This window comes from Augochlora pura, chromosome 3 (assembly GCF_028453695.1).
Source record: "Augochlora pura isolate Apur16 chromosome 3, APUR_v2.2.1, whole genome shotgun sequence".
NCBI classification, from domain to species: Eukaryota; Metazoa; Arthropoda; class Insecta; order Hymenoptera; family Halictidae; genus Augochlora; species Augochlora pura.
In genome coordinates this window covers 3,639,594-3,658,027 of record NC_135774.1, presented here as the reverse complement: position 1 = coordinate 3,658,027, position 18,434 = coordinate 3,639,594, and the positions used below count along the sequence as shown (strand labels likewise).

At 58.2% G+C, this 18,434-nt stretch overlaps 1 protein-coding gene across 1 annotated transcript in view; it reads right to left on the bottom strand.

The window, feature by feature from the left end:
* The window catches only part of LOC144478823 (uncharacterized), a 33,005-nt gene that overhangs the window by 10,854 nt on the left and 3,717 nt on the right, over window positions 1–18,434 (bottom strand). The window contains exons 2-6 of the mRNA XM_078197102.1: window positions 10,965–12,097; window positions 9,940–10,209; window positions 9,495–9,836; window positions 8,748–9,415; window positions 8,137–8,643 (exon numbers count right to left, since the gene is read on the bottom strand). Coding sequence (XP_078053228.1) covers window positions 8,137–8,643; window positions 8,748–9,415; window positions 9,495–9,836; window positions 9,940–10,209; window positions 10,965–12,068 — 2,891 coding nt within the window. The 5' untranslated portion in view covers window positions 12,069–12,097. The remainder of the gene's footprint in view (window positions 1–8,136; window positions 8,644–8,747; window positions 9,416–9,494; window positions 9,837–9,939; window positions 10,210–10,964; window positions 12,098–18,434) is intronic.

Genomic DNA, 18,434 nt, shown 5'->3' with positions numbered 1-18,434 from the left:
GCTAAGTCCTTCTCCGCGCCCTAGTCCCCTCCGCCCCTGACCTCTTCGATTATCTCGAAATCGGACGATCGTTCATTCCGACTAGCCACGGGAAAGGGAGAAAGAAAGACAGAGAGAAAGCTGAAAGCCGATTCTCCTCCGGCGCGGAGCGACCGAGGGCGATTCATAAATATCGGGCCACGACAAGTGGATCTTTATTACCGCGAATGATTTACAAGCGACTTTGCCGTGCTCTTTCTTCGAGACTCTTGTCAACCGGCGTATCCTCGTGAGCGAACGGACCCGTTCCCGTCCCGCCGACGCGCCGGTCACCGGACTACTATTCCTCCACCGTTCCGTAAATTTTCCGAACTTCTCTTCGCCTCGTCCGAGACGATTTCGGCCGAATTAGCCGCGTCTTCCGTCCCTTTGCTTGCCTTTGAACCGGGGCATCGGGGATACGATCGCGGTGCTCGACGTCGCGTTTGAATCGAGCGTTGCGATAAAAGGTAAACACGCGAACGCGTCTCGAGAAGCCCGAGGAGAGCGAAACAGAAGAAGAAGAAGAAGAAGAAGAGGAAGAAGGAGAAGAGAGGCGAAGGCTCGAGGGCCGAGGCGGCAGAGGCGGCAGAGGCTGCCGCGGTGGGTGGAATCAACGTTTCCAGCGGACGATGGCTAAGGTGGGATCGTGATGGGCCGTGATGGTGGTGTGGCCGTGGAACGATGCCGAAGAGGAGGCTGGACCAAAGTGAACCGAAGGTGATGCATGGCCGACGGTTCCTACGGCGGGGCCGCAGACGAAGAAATAAAGAATAAGAAGAATATCCGCTTCGTCGGGTTCAGAGCCGGCCCCCTGGAGCAAACGCTGTCATAACTCAATCCCACCTTCGTCCGTTCGTCCGTTCGTCCGTCCTTACGTTCGTACGTTCCTACGTTCGTACGTCGTTACGTCCTTCCCCGCGCCGGTGCAACTTGCACTCGGTCTTTCGTTCGTCTCTCGCTCTTTAGCCGGCTGTTCTCTCTACCACCGAGCGCTCTCCCCCCCCTCCGTTCCCCGCGTGGCCCCGGCGGTGCCTCACGGTCCCCGGCCACCTCCCGCTTTTCGATCCATCTTCCTCGGAACCCGATCTCGATCGCGGAGATCCGCTCCTTCGATTCCTCGTGGCATCATCGAGATCTCCCCTCTCCCTCCGCCAGATGGATTCCATCTACTCGTGTAAGATATCCTCTCGTCGTCCGCCGCCGATGTTTCTCAATGCATATACCACCACCGATGGGTCGTCTGACGCGGCGATCGAAATTTCCCGTAAGCGGGACGAGTCACCCGTACGAAATCATACCTCGCGCCGGCCCGCCGCTTTCGTCAAGCTGACCGGAGGAGACGGAGGTCCGGGAACCGGTTTAACCAATGATTCACGCGTTATTTCAAACGACCGGGGACTTCTCGATTCCAGAAAGAACGGGAATCGCACGCCTTAATTATAGATCGGTTCGCTGACGAAAGAGACGACGGGGCGAACGGTGGAAACGCACGGTGATGCGCTGGCCCGTCTCGAACGATCGGCGCCACCGCTCCCGATCTTTTCGACCCCTTTCGGCGATAAATCTTTTTCGGGGCAAGAGAAACCGGTCGTAGCGTGGCACGGATCGGCGGGCATCGTTCGGGATTTAGCGCGAACCGAGACGCGAATCGGGACAAACGATCGGACGGGTAAACGTCAGCCGGCGCTCTGCCCCGAATAACCGGCTTCATTCCCTCGGACGTGGGCCCCCGCGTCAAAAATAAGTTCACGTTTATGGGCGGATTCCAATCGAACGCGGAATTCTGCGGGGGACAAACGAATCGATAGGAGGGTGGTAAGAAATGATCGTTTTTTGGCAATGATATGAAACCGTTCGCAGCGACGTTCATGGAACAAAAATGTCCTCGACGGTAGCGTAGGAATTACGAAAGCAATCCAGTCGACTTTTGACAATAAGGAAATGGCTTGGGCTATCGAAGAATCCGTAACGCGTTCCACGTGATTCCGGTGAAACAAGAGAATGTTTACTGAGAAAAATATTCTGTTCCTTCCATATTCTTCCGTAATTATTCGATGACAATTTTTCGATGGGGGTTTAAAAATTTCTCCGACGATTATTTAACAACATTCCCGTCGCTTCTTAGCAGAGAAAAAAACCCAACGACATATGTTTCGTTGCCTGGACGAAACCGTAAACGGTCCTGCAAGAATGTTTCATTTCGAGTCGGTGCCAAGAATGACCATTTTCTATCACCCTCCTTTCGTTTCTGCCGATCTCTGGGGAGTGGTTTGTTAGTCTTGTGTTTGGCGGTGATGCCGTAAGTCGGAAAGACCGAAGGAGAGATCCGCATCCGGCGGAAAGAGAAGCGACGAGGAGAACCGTCGAGAAGCGAGCCGGCGAGAAGGAGAAGGCGGTGGGGGAGGGGGGAATGAGAGGACGGCAAAACGGGAGAGAGCGAGAGATTCTAGCTGCCGCGTCAGGGAGATTAGGGGATCGCAGGGTTGGTTGTTGCCGGTAAAGCCAGCGAGCGCGGGGAGCGGAGGGGCGGTTAACGCTTCGCAGCCGAGGCTCAGAATAAACAACAATATTATAACGCGAGCTTAATTGCGCCAGAGGGCTCGGTAACGGGCGCATAAATCGGAGCAGCGAGCGCGCGCGCCCTCCAAACTACCCTCACCCCGTCCTTCTCTCTCTTTGCCTCCGTCTTCGTCTCCCCGATTCGCCACCCCTGGAACATGTACCAGTCTTCCACGAGCCGCTCTCGGAGTAGGATTCATTTACAATAAACATGTCCTCCGCTAATTTCGTCGGCGGAAAAGGAGGAATCTCCAGAACGGAGGAGCGTCTTAACCGTAACGTACGTCGACGTTTCTGCCTTCTCGTTCACCGGAGACGATCATTCGTTAGGGGAAGATCGCGAGTTCTTCGCTCGCGGGATATGCTCTCCCGCGTACGGCTGCGAGCCGAATTTCGAATGCGGGGCCGTGTTCGTTTCGCCGGACGTTGCCCTCCCTCCCTCGCCGTTCCTCCGCCAGGATCGCTCGCCGAAACGGAGCAACGTTTCAATCGAACGAAAAACGACGCGAGACGGGCCGAGCGGATCTCGACCCGTCTCAACGGGATCCACTTTCTTCCTCTTCTTCTTCTTCCGCGGCGGTGTCGAGGGGCGGATTCCAGGACACGCCGCGAGCCGCAGCACGGTAAAATGGCGGCGGCCCCGAAAAATTACACCCGGGGTCGTGTCGCGGGACCGCGCGGACGCTGCGATGGTTGCGGTTTGGCGACGTTTCAACCGGCAAGAAGCTCGTCGGCCACGGAACGGAGAGCCATGGATACGGAGCCACGGATAGTCGCGCGGACCCAGGATAAAGCGTCGATGACGCGACGCGGCTGGCTCGGCCAGCCGGACGGACAAAACAGGACGGAAAAGAAGCGGCGGAGGCGGGCAGCGGACGCCGGTACACTCTCGGGGGCTTGGAGGCTTCGAAGCTTCGGGGCTTCGAGGCTTCGGAGGACACCGGGTTTCGAAAAGAGCAGGCGAAGGGATGGAGAGGAAAGAGAGAAGAGGAAAGAAAAGGATGAAGAGAGAGAGAGAGAGAGAGGGTGGGAAAGGGAGAGAGGGGCGGGCTAGGTCTGGGTTAGCGGCCGGAGGCAGGAGCAGGAGGCATGAGGCTATATCTACGCGTCCTCGACCGCAGGCCTGTTTTATTTTATGAATCGCAATATTTCACGCGACAACTGGACTCGCGGGGCGGTCACCGCTAAACTGTCTGCATACGGGGCCGTGCTTACCGCGTGCCACCATACCAAAACCATACCACACCGCGTCCACGTACCATCGCTACCAACCACCATTGCCACCACACCGTACGAAGAAAACCCACGGTCGCTCGTACGTACGTACGTACGTATATAGGTTCGACCACACGGCTGCTCCCGCGACACAATGCGCGCACAACGGAGACACCTCACTAATACATTTCGATGCGACGAATGCGGTGCAACAGCGTCGCATTGTTCCTCGGGGGGCATGCAGAAATCTTTCCTCCTCCTCGTTTCCCCTCGGCGCGTAGCGGCCGAGCTGGCCGAACGGCCGGCCCGGTCCGATGCGGTCCGGCCCGATCCGACCGCCGCCGTTTTGCTCTCGGTAGCGCAAACAATCCCCCGCGGGATTCCCCGCTGGCCGATCGGCCCTCGGAGGAAGGCGAGCCCACGGGTTCCGGCTGCCGGCCGCTGCGGGCTACGGACCACGGGCTCCCGATGTTTAAGGGTGCTCGCGGGGTGATCCGTAAAGACGACACCGTGCCTCATTAGCCGCGGCGACGGAGGTGAGAGAAAACGATACACGCGGCCCGCGGAGACAATGGTGGCCGGGAGACGCGACGAGCGGCGACGCGAGCGCGCGCGCTCCGGTCCTCCGGGGCCTCTCGAAATTTACGGTGATCGAAGATTTATGCACCGTTTCGATCCGAACACGCCTCGCGGTCGAATTAATTGCGCGACGTCGCGCCGCGTACGGCGTTGCTCGCGTCGCGCGCTTCGTTATCTCGAATCCGGTAGCTCCGAAGCTCCGGTGTCGAGTCACGGAGAACACGGGCAGCACACGGGTCTTACAGGGGCCCCGCGTACGCCGCGGTCCGCGTCTCGCAAGTCGACGCTCGATCAAACGGCCGATCGCCGCCGCTCGTTCCGATTTTTCCGGCACTGGCAGAGAGAGAGAGAGAGAGAGATGGTGCCGGAAAAGAGCTCGGGTTCGCGGCGCCTTCGCCGCCCAACAGAGGAAGAAGCGCGGCGCGGGATCGACCGAACGTCAACGGGTGGCAAAGTTACGCCAATCTCGCCCGGTATGCCTATCTTTGCGCCGTTTACCTGACCAGCCACGAAGGAGGCGGACGCGCCATTACTGCTATGGAAGATAAAAGATAGGCGCGCGCCACGCCGCGGTCCATATATGTAAATACCTCTGGGGAACTCGCGTACACGTCGCCGGGCAGGAACGAGAGGGTTGCCGGTGAGTAGAACGCTGCGAGGGACCCGCTCTCGACCCGCTCCGGCCCGCGCGGCCCGCTCCGCTCCGGCCGATCCGAGGACGGGGAACAAGAGGCGAAGGGCGGAGGGGTGAAACGAACGAAACGTACGGTCAGTAGCTCGCGTATGTAACATACTATCTTGAATATGCGCATACATCGAGAATTGCCCGCGCTTATTCTGAGAATTGGTTAGGCGATCGAATACGCGGGAGCTGCCCGTCTTCTCGTAATTACCTCTCTTTTCTCTCCTTCCATCCTTCCGCCCTTCCGTTCACCTCCCCGTCCCCCCGCCTGTTTTCTTTTCTCTCCGTGTCCGTCGGTTTCTTCTTTTTCGACGACTCCTGCACGCGTTCCCTACCATTCCGCGGTCGTTTATTCTCGTTCGTTGCCTCCCCCTCCCTCCGTTTACGCCTGCCTCGTCCTCTCGCCCGTTTTCTCTCCGACGAGAATTCGGCAGCGCGGAATAGGAAGCAGGAGGAGAGGCGGAGGAGAAGCGAGAAGAAGCGGAAAAATGTGAAAAACGCCGCGCGCGACCACCGCGTCGTCGTCGTCGTCGTCGCCGCCGTGGCCCGGCTCTCGGGTTAATCGGTGCGGATAGGTGGCCGGTTTCCGTAAAAGTGGAAAAGTTTGTAAAACGTTTCGTTCCGTAACGTGTTCGTCAGCTCGCGGAAACGGGGCCAAGTTCCTGGGATGCGACATCGCCGACAACTGGCGCGGCCCCGGCCTCGCTCTCTCCCGGTCCGGTCCGCCGTTTCCGACGAAAATTGAGCCGGAGAAAGTCCTAATCGAGCTTTGCCCACCGGAAGTTTTAACTGCCTGCGGTCGAAAGATGACGCAGAGTTCCAGGTATATGAGCCGCCGCGAAATCCTCCGAACGGCGTCGACGTCGCTCGAAACTCGGAGATAGAAAGAGAGGAAGAGACAAGTAGAAGAGAGCGAGAGAGAGAGAGAGAGAGAGGACGGACGCGGGGGAAACGAAGGCACGGCGATGCCGACTCCCGATTAATCTCTGGGAAAACGCGATCGTCGGAAATTCCCGCCGGTTTTTGCATCGAAAGGTTATCATCCGTGGTTCCGCGCGAAAGGGATCGCGAGGAGCGGCGGCGTAGCCGGCGACGGTAGGAGCCTAATCCTTCGGAACGGTCGAGGATCGCGACATTAAGCGAAAACCCTCGCCGTTTCGTAGCCGGTCATCCGGCCTCGAGGAGAGTCCGGTAGTCGGACGTGGAATAGGTAGCATTACAGAGTGTAATGCGTGTACGAGACGGGCAGCACGAGTGTCGGGAACGCCGTGGAATGGCCTGAGCGAGCAGCGCGAAGGGGGTCGGCGGTGTCCGAGGGGGGGGGGGGGGGGGCCGAGAGAGCGAACAGGGCGAAAAAGGACGAGAAAATCGAGCCGCGCGGGACGAGGCGGGCCGGGCGCGGGTATAGGTGTTAACATTTGCTTTATAGCGATCGCTCTACACCCAACCAATGGTTTAATACTTGGGTCGACACGCGAGAGAAACGGCGTGCTGTGGCGCCTAGTTGCGGGCACCCACGTACGCTCCCTCTGCTCGAGCGCGTTCCCGCTCCGCATCGGAGAGCCACGGAATACGTATTTCCGTGGCTCGTTTCGAGCATCCGTTCAACGTTTCAGCGGTCGGCGACGCCGTTTCGCCGTTTCGCCGTTTCACCGTTTCGCCCGTCTCCTCGCAAGCGGCTCCTGAAATCCTTCGTGCCGCACGGCCTAAACTATGCATCGCCTCGGTTAGTTCGCCTCCCCCACGGGAACACGAGAGCCCGTGAGCCCGTCTTCGTGCCGCGCGGAATCGAATCGTATCGAGTCGAATCGGCTCCCATCGAATCGGTGTATCGGCGAGATTCTTTTCCCGAAACCTACCAACGACCGGCCTGCCCGGCCTGGCCGCGCCAGTAATTTCAGTAGTATATCGAAGCATTAGCGCCGGCCGGCAGGATTCTATTTACATACGTTGGTATTAGAGACTCGTGGAAGGTGCACTTGCAGGGACCATAATGCAGGCCCGTTAAATACTAGAATGACCCGTGGGGCTTACGGGCCGCTATGAGATGTTAATACGAGCCGGTGGCAAAGAGCGAAGTCGCTTCCTCCTAGCTTCTCCGTCTACCCTCGTCCCTCTGTCGCCCACGCCGCGCCTCTCTCTCTCTCTCTCTCTCCCTCTCTCTCTTTCTTGCTCTACCTTGTTTCTTCCCTTCGGATTTCACCGTTCTATGCGTGCGCTTTTCTCTCGCGCGATACTCGGTACCTACCGACCGTCTCCGTCTCTTCTCTTTTTGGTTTCCTCCCCACCACGGCCGGACCACGGATACGGTCTTTTATTTTATAGTTATGCAGCGAGGACACTTTTACTACGACCGCGCGAACGTTTCGTGGTTTCTGGCCGCGACGCCGGCTTTTATTGTCCTACGGTTTTTATCCTGGAAACGCCGCGTCTTTCCTGCAAAGACCGGGGGATCGCACGCGTCCGCGTCGATAACGCCGGGCGAAACGTCGAACGGCGAAGGCGGATCTCTCTGGTATTTCTATCGGCGACTCCGAGGTTCGCGTCGCGCAACTGCCGGGTTACCGGTTAGGAATATTTATGGCACGCGCCGCCGTTAACGCGCGCTCTCTCTCTCTCTCTCTCGTAGCTGGCAACTCGAGGAAAGATAAACGGGTCCGCGAGAGCTTCGGTGGAAGACACGGAAAGATATCCGCGTTTTCTAACGGAAGATGACGCGCGACGCGGTCACGGGTTCCTTCGATGCCGCTCCGATCGATGCGACGTAATTGTAGCTAACGGGAAATCGCATGATAAATACGATCCTCTCCGTTACCGGAGATAACGCCGCGGAGTTTTCTACGGCGGGGTCCCATTGTCGTCACGACGCGATGTCCCCCTATACGTCAACGGGACCCCGGTCCGCCGGATTCCGTGCACGAGGAGCGTGCCCGGGCAATTACTTTTACGCGCCGTTTCAATCTATTAATCGGCCGATTATTTCCATCGGGGCAGCGGAGACGATTTCTCCGGGCCGCGAACGACGTATGCACCGGGAATAGAGGAACGGCGAAACACGCCGCGGCATGCTCGGTACTCACTTCGTGTAGAAAGCGTCGTTGCACTCGGAACAGGCGAAGCCGCGTTTCCTGGCCGGCTCGTTCGGTCGCCGCGACGTGGAACTCGACGGCGACGACGGGCCCGCGCACTCTCGCCGATGAGCGTTCAGGTCCGATCGCCTCGCAAACGACGCCAAACACTTTTCGCAGAGGAACGGACGCTCTCCCGTGTGGCTTCTGATGTGGTTCCGCAACGACACCTTGGCGAACGCTTTCTTGCAGACGGGGCAACGGTATTTCGGCAGGCGCTTCCCCTGGCCGGGATCCTCCCCGTCGTTATCCTTTCGAACGATCCCGGCGTGGAGAGCCTCGTGAAAGATGAATTCCGCCCGCGAATCCGTTGAGAAACTACAGCTGTCGCATTTCCATTCGTCTTTGACGGCTGCCGTTCTCGCCGCGTTTAATTTGTTATCGTCCCGACAGTTGTTCTCCCTCGTGTGTCTCGTCACGTCTTGCGAGAGGGCAAAAAGCCTGCCGCATTTGGGACATCTGCGCAAAAACGTGGTAACATGGGAGTCGACGCCTGCAACTCTCTCCGGCTCGCGAGAGCTCCCTTGATCGAGCGCTCGCGACAGCCGTTCGCCACGGCTTACCTGTGACAAGTCTCGGGATGATCGCGCAGTAGATGCTCCTTGTGCTCGGACAAATTGGCCTGTCTCGCGCCGCAACGGGAACACTCCCGGGCCGTGCTCGTCGCCGAATCTTGACCGTGCTTCCGCGCCTTGACGGTCTCCTTGTGGCTCGACGTGCGCCGATGGAGAACCGCCTCCTGAGCGGTCGCGAAATTCATCGAACAGAACGAGCAGTAATAAGGGGTGGCAAGACGTTGGATGGCCGAGTCGTCTTTGGCCGCGTCGCGTTCCTCTTTCGTGTCGCTCGCTCCCGTGTCGCTGGCTCGAACGTCGGCTCGAGCCTCGGCACGGGCGTCGTGACGAGTCAACTGGTGACGCTGAAGAGCGACCAGGGACCGAACGATTTGCGGGCACAGATCGCATCTGATCCGCTGCTGATAGTCGTCGGTCGCGGTGAAACTCTCCTCGTGACCGGTCTCGTTCGCGTGCAGTCGCAGCTGCAAATTATATCGGAACCGGCGATCGCAACCGGGACAGGTCAACGCTCGTTGACGGCCGATCACCACCGGCACCGATCCGTTCATCACGGACACGACCTCGCGGTGACTCGTGCTCGTCAGATGCCGGTCCATCGCCCCGTTCTCCGCGCACCAGAAGTCGCAGCAGCTGCACTTGTAGTTGCCGCCGATCTGAAACAGTCGATATACGTACGTTGCGGCCCGCGTGTTCACCGCGAACGGAAGCCGGCTCCGCCGAACGGAACGATACCTGGTTGAGCGTGTTCGAGTGAAGCTCGGATCGCCAATGGAGCAGAAACGTTTCCTCCGTGTTGCAATAAAACCTGCAGGAGGAGCACTGGAAGGGACACTGCCGAACCACATTCGCCATATTTTCCAGTAAAAAGCGGCGGGCTCGTGGCCCGCGAGGATTTACGCCCGCGACGCGGCAGTGATAATGAGAGAGCAAATGCTTGCCCATTTGCGCCCTCCTCACCCGAGCGTGGCACATCTCGCAGCTCAGGATCTCCTTTTCCCTCTTCCTCGCGCACTTCTTGACTTCCCTCGCGTCCGCCTTCGTGTCCGCCCTCGTGTCCGCCTGTTCCTTGACTCTCTGTCGGCGCGATCGGATAATTGGGGGAATCGATTAGCGAAACGACCAACGGGGCCAACGACACGCGCGAGATACACGCCGTTCACGGGCAGCCGATAATTACTTGGTTGCGGGTCGAGGTCTTTTTGGCGGGGTGCAGACCGGCGGCACGCGACTGCGGGAAGACACCGTCGATCTCACGGATGCTCCTCCGGGCGTGCAGATCGGACAGAAGGTGCCTGTTGTAGACCAATCGTGAGGCGAGCTTCCTGCCGCAAGGACTGCACCAATATCCCGACTCGAAATCCGTCCGCGCTCCCGGCACCCATTTACCTCGCGTGTGCCCCGGCGGCGGCTGACCGGCGTTGCTCTTCGCCTCGTACTCCTCGACCCTCTGGAAACAAGGATCGACGGGTCGGTTCTGACCAATAGGTAGCACGAGGATTCGGTAGGTTCACTAATAGACCTGCCTGTGTCTTTGGGTTTGTCTTCGGGCATAATTGACTCACTTTAAATCTTATTAAATTGACGTATTCTCTTATCTTGTTCATTCTTGATTAAAAAGATTTAACATGTTTCATTCGATAAATATAAAGTGAATTATGTGGAGTCTTGTATCGCGAAGGGACTAATTTCTGTGCTTTTGGTTTGTCTTTGAGCATAATTAACTTTGTATCTATCGAATACGACATATTGCATCGGGAATCTTTGATGCGGAGCCCATCAAGGAGGGTTGATGCTGACATTATATTTCTTTCTGAACTTTTTAATGTTTTAATAAGTTTTTGTCAGTTTCTTTCTTCTGCAAACTTCTGTGCTCGATCAAGAGTAATTAATAGTTCCACTCGGATGTTGGTACCTTTACCATTCAATTTGAATCTTCTTCATTCGGATGCTATAACAAGACTTAGTACCCTAGCAAGCGACTACGTAATTGTTCTTTCCGATTTCTTTTCTTGATAGATGTCACAATTAAAAGAAAAATCTGTTGCAAGCACTGCACTAATGCCTTCTATTATCTACTCTAATAGATTGCCTTGCATATAATTAAATGAATAAGTAAACGAGTAAAGTTAATTAGGCCCGACGAGAAACGAAAGTCACAGTAACCGGCTCCACTACCCTGCGCACCTGCCGCGACACACCTACCTGCGAGGTCTCGGTGGGCCGCCATTTTCCGCCGGTGTAAGTCGGCGGAGGATGCTCCTGATGCTCCTGGTGCTCCTCGTCCGGCTCCACGTCGTCGTCGTGAAGTTGAGACATATTTTGAGGAAGACCGTCCAATCCGGGTTTCCATTTGCCGCCGGTATGACCATGCGGCGGACGTTCTCGATCCTCCCCGTCCCCGTCCCCGTCGCCGTCGCAGTCACCGTCAGCATCCCCATCGCCGTCACCGTCCCCGTCGACGTCGCCCTCGCCGTCGCCGTCCTCGGACTCCGAATAAGAGTCCTCCTCCCCTAAATCATCCTCCATCGTGTCGTCGTCCGACTCTTCGTCCTGCTGGTATTCGAACTCGTACCTCGGCAGGTCCTTGTTGTTCTCGTTGTTTGCAACCAGCTCGGCGAGTATCGTGTCCTCCAGCCACGTCTGATGAACATGCTCGATCCTCTGCGTCTCCTCCTGCCGCTTCCTCTCGGTCTGCTTGCAATTAGCCTCGTGAGACGTCATCAGGCTCTCCAAAGAGTGTTCGGGCTCGTGCTTGGCCGGGAACGCGGCGGTCTCCATGCCGGTGCCTACGTGGCCCATCGATTGGCTTAATTTGGCCCGATTGGTCGCGACCACCGTATGCTTGCCGGCCGCGGACGAGACGATATCGGGAGGAAAGCCGACCAGCGACGGGATGCAGAGGTGCGCGGTCGGATTGTCGAGCTCCGACACGCCGGGCAACATGCCGTGGAGCTTCTCCTTCGCCGCGGACTCGTCCGCGGCCTCCGCCTGCGTCTTCTGGCTCCTCTTTCGTTTCTCATCTTTCTTGAACTTTCGACTCTCGTCCAGCAACGGCGATCCTCGGCGCGGGTTCGACTTGCTGCTGCTGCTTCGCAGCTCCAGCGAGCTGAAGAACGCGTCCGCGTTCAGTATCTCGGGGTAGGAGACGGTGGTCGGCGTTGTCGGCGACACTCGTGCAGCCTCGTTCTTGTCGTCCGGTGGACGACAACCGGACTGCCGGTGCCGGACATAATTCTCGAGGCCGTGCACCGTCAGGTGACACTTGATGCAAAAGTGCGTGTCGTCGTCGTCCTCGTAGCTCTCCATGGATCAGCCGGCCTCGTCCCGGCGCCGACCTGTAACGTGACGCATTGCTCGCTGCTCGGGGTAGCCAGTTCGCGGCCGACCCGAAGATATCGCGGGAAGAAGGCAAACGTCCGGGGGCGTTCCGCGTTTCGACGACTCTGTCGAAATTTGTCTGGCCTTGTTCCGCGTTCCGCGCGCCTCGCATCGGGTCGACGCGAAACTTTCCCCGGGCGAGCTGCCGCCCCGAGGAAACTTTGGCAAAAAGTTGCCCCGGCCGAGCCGCGCGGCTTCGAGCGTACGATCGGCGTGCCCGTCCGCGGGGCCGATCGAGATCAAGGGAAATCGGTTCGGAGAGACGCGCGCCGATCGGTCGAGACCGCTGTGCGTCTCCGGACTCTCGTCTCGCGTCGGGCGAGCCGCGCCGGGCAAATTGAAGGTCCGATATTCGCGGAACAGAAGGGAAACAAGTTGACGCTTCGTACGAACTAGGGGTAGGAAGATCGGTCGATGCCGCTTGGCCGTTATTCGGACGACGACACTTCGCCTCCCAGTCCTGGCCGACCCTCCGCCGCCCCCCGTCGGCTGCCGCCACCCGCCACCCTCCGCCCTCCGTCCTCCGCCGCTGCCCTCCACCGTCCTCCGCCGTCCTCCACCTTCCTCCACAGTCCTCCACCATCCTCCCCAGCCCGTTACCCACCCCTGCTTACTTCCAACCATCCACCGCCGCCCCCCCTCCTCCCCCCCCCTCCTCCCCCCCCCCACCGCCGCCCCCCCTCCTCCCCCCCCCTCCTCCTCCCCCGTTCCCCTCCCGCCCGTCGCCCTCCCGACCGCCACCTAACCCTCCGCTACCTCCACCCCCGGCCTTGTTGCGCCCTTTCCGTTTCCCCTTTCCGAAGTCTGCGAACCGGCAGCGACCTCGTGGCTCCGTCTCCCTATATACCCTGTCTTGTCTCTCCCCTTTCTCTTTATCTTCCTCTCTAGCTCTTTCTCCTTCTTTTTCGCTTTCTCTTTCCCTTTCTCATCCACCTCCAGTTTCTCTCTCTCTCTCTCTCTCTCTCTCTCTCTCTCTCTATCTCTCTCTCCTCTTCTTCGACTGTCTCTCCCTCCCGTCTTATTAAACGGAGAAAACTACCAAATGAGATTTCCATCCGGCTCGAAACACGCTCCTTGCAACCCGATCGCTTAACGCGAGAATCCAGGCGGATCGTTTACTTTTGACGTGACCCGAAAATTTCATTCGCGACCAGAGACGCCGGAACTACCAAATTATCCGGAAGACGCGGCACGAAACTCTCGACGAACCGGGGCACCCTCCACGCCCCGGGAAAGAGACAGAGAGAGAGAGAGAGAGAGAGAGAGAGAGACGACCGCGAGTTCGAAAGAGGCTCGCGCGAAATTTTCGAGCGAACGAGCTTTCCGTTCGCCGTGGACCGAACGTCGTGTCCGGCGAGGCGTTCCTGTAGAGAGAGAGTCCGTCGAATATCGGCGAATATCAGCGAGTAACGGCGCGTCGCGCGACCAGAGCGTTCGTCGAGCGCGCGCGAGCAAACAAGCGGAGACCGGGCGGAACAAACGCGAGCCAATTAAGCGTAGGACCGGTCGTAGTAAATTAAATATTTGCCAAGTAGGGGGTGGCACGCGCTCCGATAACGATATTAATTATATTGTATCGTCTCGTAGTACACGCGTAGACGAAAAGAGAGAGAGAGAAAAAAAAAGGACGGGGGACAATGGGCAGGAACGATCGGCCAGCTAGAAGAACGGAACTAAATCGAGTGGACAGAGATCCGTCGAGATTTACGAGCGCTTGTCGGAAAAACAAGAAAGCCCGTTAATTGGCCGGCGGTCGTGGACAGAATCGAGACGTCGATACGTCAATATAATATCCAACTGTGACGCATCGCGCCGAGAGCATCCGGCTAACCGATGGTCGCGTTAACGTTGATCGACGATCACCGATGACTAATCCCTTATTACCTCTCCCCGGGCGCGGAAAAACCGGAGCGCACCTGCTACCAAGGAGACGCGCGCCGCTTTTCCCTTCGATTCCCGATCGCGAAGAATAACCAGCCCGCGCGAGTTACGGGTATTCGAGTCGCGAGTCCCGTAGTTACGAGTTACGGAGTTTACGAGATGCGAGACGCGAGGTCACTTTGCGATCTAGCCGCGGTTACGAGAAGGCAGCGGTGCCGGCGAAGGTGGGGAGGGATGGACGGATACTTGTTGAACGCACGAACTAGACGAATTCCCTCTGTTCCGATGCCGCGCGAGGCTAAATTAACAAGAGAACGCGTACGCAACGGGCGAATCGAGCGAATCGGGCCGAAACGGGACGCGCGCGCGCGTACAATTTTCAGGGTTGTTCGCGCGACGGTTGAAACGAAAAGGACGAAAAACCCATCGGGTTTCCGCTCGAGTATTCGAATCGATTCGACGCTCTCCCATCGACGCCTTTCGACGAATCGTCGTAAACGATACCCGTAGACGCCGGTCCGGTCCGGTCTGGCTACGCGAATCAACGGTGCCCGCCGCGTACTCTCCGTACGGGTACACGAAACATTTTCATCCAGAAACGACAGCCCCGATCGGTGTCGCTAATCCGATCGGAATGGTCGAGGGTTTCGCGTCCCCTTCGTTCCTCCGTATCAACCGCAATTAACGATAATCAGAGCTCTGACCCTCGCGCGCGCACAAATTCAACCGATAGACTGACTGCCACCCTCCTTGCCTCGCACTCCTGCCGAATCGACGCGACGCGGTCGAACGAGACCCCGAGCCGGTACAATTTTAAAACGGCACGGTCTCGTTCGAACGCGCGCGGCCGATCGCGCTCCGTCTTTCTTTTCTCCTGTGAAAATTAAGATCGCGTCCCCTTGGTCCGGCGAGCGCCGATGCGACGAATGCGACAAATACGACGAGAGTGCGGAGAACTCGGCTGGCCCGGAAAGCATCGGACAAGGCAGGGGAGGCAGACGTGGTAGGCGAGAATAGGCGAGGTGGCCACCGCGGGCACGAGCGTCCGAGAGACCGAGAGATAGGTACCGTGCGAAGCGGTGGAGGAGCACGGTCTAGAAGGGAGATGGACCGGAGGTAGACGCAGGGGATGCAAGGTCCGGGGAATATTGAGCCGCTCCGTTAATGTTTATAACGACGTTAGACGTTGGTGTCCCCGGTAGCGTGTGTGTAGGTGTATAGGTGCTACAGGATAGCTAGGTGGCTTCGCCTACCCTCTAGCGTACCCTCTGCTTCCTCCCTTCTCACCCTTTACATCCGCATCTCTCATTCCCCCTTATTATCCCTCGCGCTCGGCCTCTCGGTTCGTCCTTTCGTATCTTCTCCTTTTCGTTGTCCGTCTCCGTCTCTCGTTGAACGGGTTCGGTGCGACGTGTGTGCAAGCCGTCGCTCCCTCTCGGTCAGTCCCCTTGTTTCCGTGGCTCGCTCTCTTTCCCAGCGGTGGCATACAACGGTAGTGGTAACAACGGTAGCTAGAAGTAGAGGCAACGGCAGCGGCAGCGGCAGTAGCGGCGGCAGAGAGGCAGAGGTAGAGAGGCAGAGGCAGAGGCAGAGGCAGAAGCAACGGCAGGACAGGAACTGACATAAGCGCACGAGTGTGTATGTAGAGCACGTACTCGGGGGCTCTCCAGTTCGACGGAGTAGGTGGAGGCGGGTGGTTGGGTGGTCGTGGAGACCTCTCGGTCGAGAGTATGGGTTGTGGGTGGTGAACGGGTGGATATAGCGCGGAGGGTGAGTATGTCGGTGGGTCGAGGAAGAGGAGAAGGGGAGGGCTGCATCCTAGCAATGGGACGAGGGAGCCTCTGTCTAATCGATGCCGCGGCGGTGCGCGCTCGCCCCGCTGGCTATTACGCACCTTAATGTCCTTTTCCCTCGCCTCCTCCCCGCGCCAACCACCCTCGCCTCTTCTCCTCTTCCACCTTCGACGCCGCTATCCCCTCGACTGCTCCGCTTGCCTCGCTGCCTCGCTGGCGAGCTGGCGAGCTGGCGAGCCGGCGAGCTGGCTCGCGCCACCTTCCTCGTCTCGCCTGTCTTTCTTCCGTTTCCCGCTCTCTTTCTTCCCACCGAGGAGCCGACAACCTCTCTCTCCCTCTCTCTCTCTCTCTCTCTCTCTCTCTCACTCTCTCTCCTTCCTTTCTCCTTTCTCCTTTCTCCTTTCCGGCAGCTTCCTCTCGGCCACGTTTCCCTCTTTCTCCCGCCACCTCGTCCGCTCGAACACCGAGAGGCGGCCATGACACGTGTCAATCTACCGCAGACGCCCGATCGATACCGACGGACCTCGGCTTCTCTCTGCGCTCCTCCACCTCTTTCTTCGCCCTATCGTCGACAACCACCCCATCCTCGTCCACCTAACCACCCCATACCATCGTACCACATCAACCACCCACTCCCATTCCCATCCCCGGCCCCCCTTCTCGTTCTCGTTCTCGTCCTCGTCCTCGTCCTCCAACCTCCCCCTCCCCCTCCTCCCCCCCCCCCGCTTCCCCCCCCGCGACCCCTTACGACCGCGCTCCGCGCTCCCTATACCGAACCTTCTACGAATGCTGCCGCTGCTATACGCCCGCTGTACGCCGGTATACTTTGCTATACGCATCGACGCGCGAACCCTCGACCCATGCCGCCCCCGCGAGGCCTGCCAACCTCGACGAGAGTATCGCGTCTCTGCTGCTCGCGACAAACGAGATTTCGTTTTCCAGCGACTGGCCGATTGCGCGCCGCCAGCCTTCCACGACGATACTCTTCTTCTTCTTCTTCTTCTCCACCACCACCCCTTGTGTTCCGTCCGGCGAGCCCCGTCGCGTAATACTTCTCCGCTGCGTCAAATCCGACGACGATCGCCGATACCTTTTTTTTTTCATCTCGCCAACGACCGTACGTGCCACCCGTCGAACCGAACGCCTCGAGCTTCTTCGACGCGCTTGAAAAACAAACGCGCTCCTCCGCGTCTTACGTACGCGTTATAAATTTCCCACGAAACTGTTTCTACTCTCTCTCTCTCTCCATCTATCTATCTGTCTCTTTCTCTCTCTCTCGCTCTATTTCCCACGGAAAAGATGCAGCCCTTTTGCACCGTGAACGGTGGCTATCTTCCGTAGCTGCTATTGTTTCAACGGGGAAAGAATCGTGCGCCGCCCCGAAAATTCTCGCCTATATCCCCCGGTATCGCAGAAGTCGGCGCCGGTTGAAATTCGATAACCAGCACGGCGTCCGTTCGCCGAAGGATTTCTCACATTTTCGATACAAAGTAATTCGCGGATCGACCGAGAAACATTTGGTTAGGTTAGAAACGCGGCAAGTTTATCGAGGTCGTAAACTTTCAACGAGCGCGAAAATACGCGAGCACTACGGGGGAAGAACGTTAAAGTACGATCGTGCCCGTCTCCCGCGTCTCCTCGCGCCTGCGGCCCGCGTTTCGCCGGGCATCCGACGCGTTTTAGACCAAAGATACGGAACGATGGATCGTCCGCTCGAAATAATGCATCTGGGCGGTATCGACGGGCGATCGGGGATGCCGTCACGGCCGATCCGTGGACTTTGATCGGCATGAAAGAAAACAGGTGCGGGAGCGGAGCGACACGAGCCCCGCGGCTTCGTTTGACCGTGGGGGGGCCTCGCCTGCGATTTATCCACGTTAAAACATCGACGAAATTATTTAGAAATGAGTCGCGTCTGGTCGGCACGTCGGCAGCGGCCGTGTGGTACGTCCGCCACCGAATCCTACTAATTCATCGACCGCGGGCTCTAACGACGAGAGCTCGGGCTATTTTCGAAGCTGCGAAGGTTACGTGGTTTTCGGCGAGGGATCGTTCCGCATTATCTCGAACGATAGGAGCCTTCCTGCCCGTTCTCCCCTGCCGTGACCGTGCTTTCATTTTGCTCTTCCTCGGTCGCGCGGTTACTTGTTCCCCGGCCGCTTTCCCCGGCCGTCGCAAACACGAAAACCGAATTTTCAAAAGGGCCCGGACGGGCCCCGTCCTCCTCTCTCTCACTCTCTCTCTCTCCCGTTTCCCGTTGCGCAACCTCTCTCCCGAGAGTGAAACGTTCGGTTCACACCGCAACGTCCCAGGTATCGGTCAAACGATATTATAAATCAACGAACCTCGGACACGACCGACGCAGCCTTCCTTTTCCCCGCCTTAGGAACGTGAAACCAGGCGGCGACCAAATATTCGACGAGACCGCTCGTCGCTCTCGACGTCGTTTCGTATGCGCGATTTTTTGCTGGCAAGCCGAACCGATGCGACCGTCGAAACGCCGATACACCGAATCTATTTTGAAGCATCTACGTGTGCGAGCATCCACTGCGACCGAACGAGACGCGGCGTCCGCGGCCGTCTCCTTACGAGATTCGTCTTGTTTATCCGCGACTCGGTT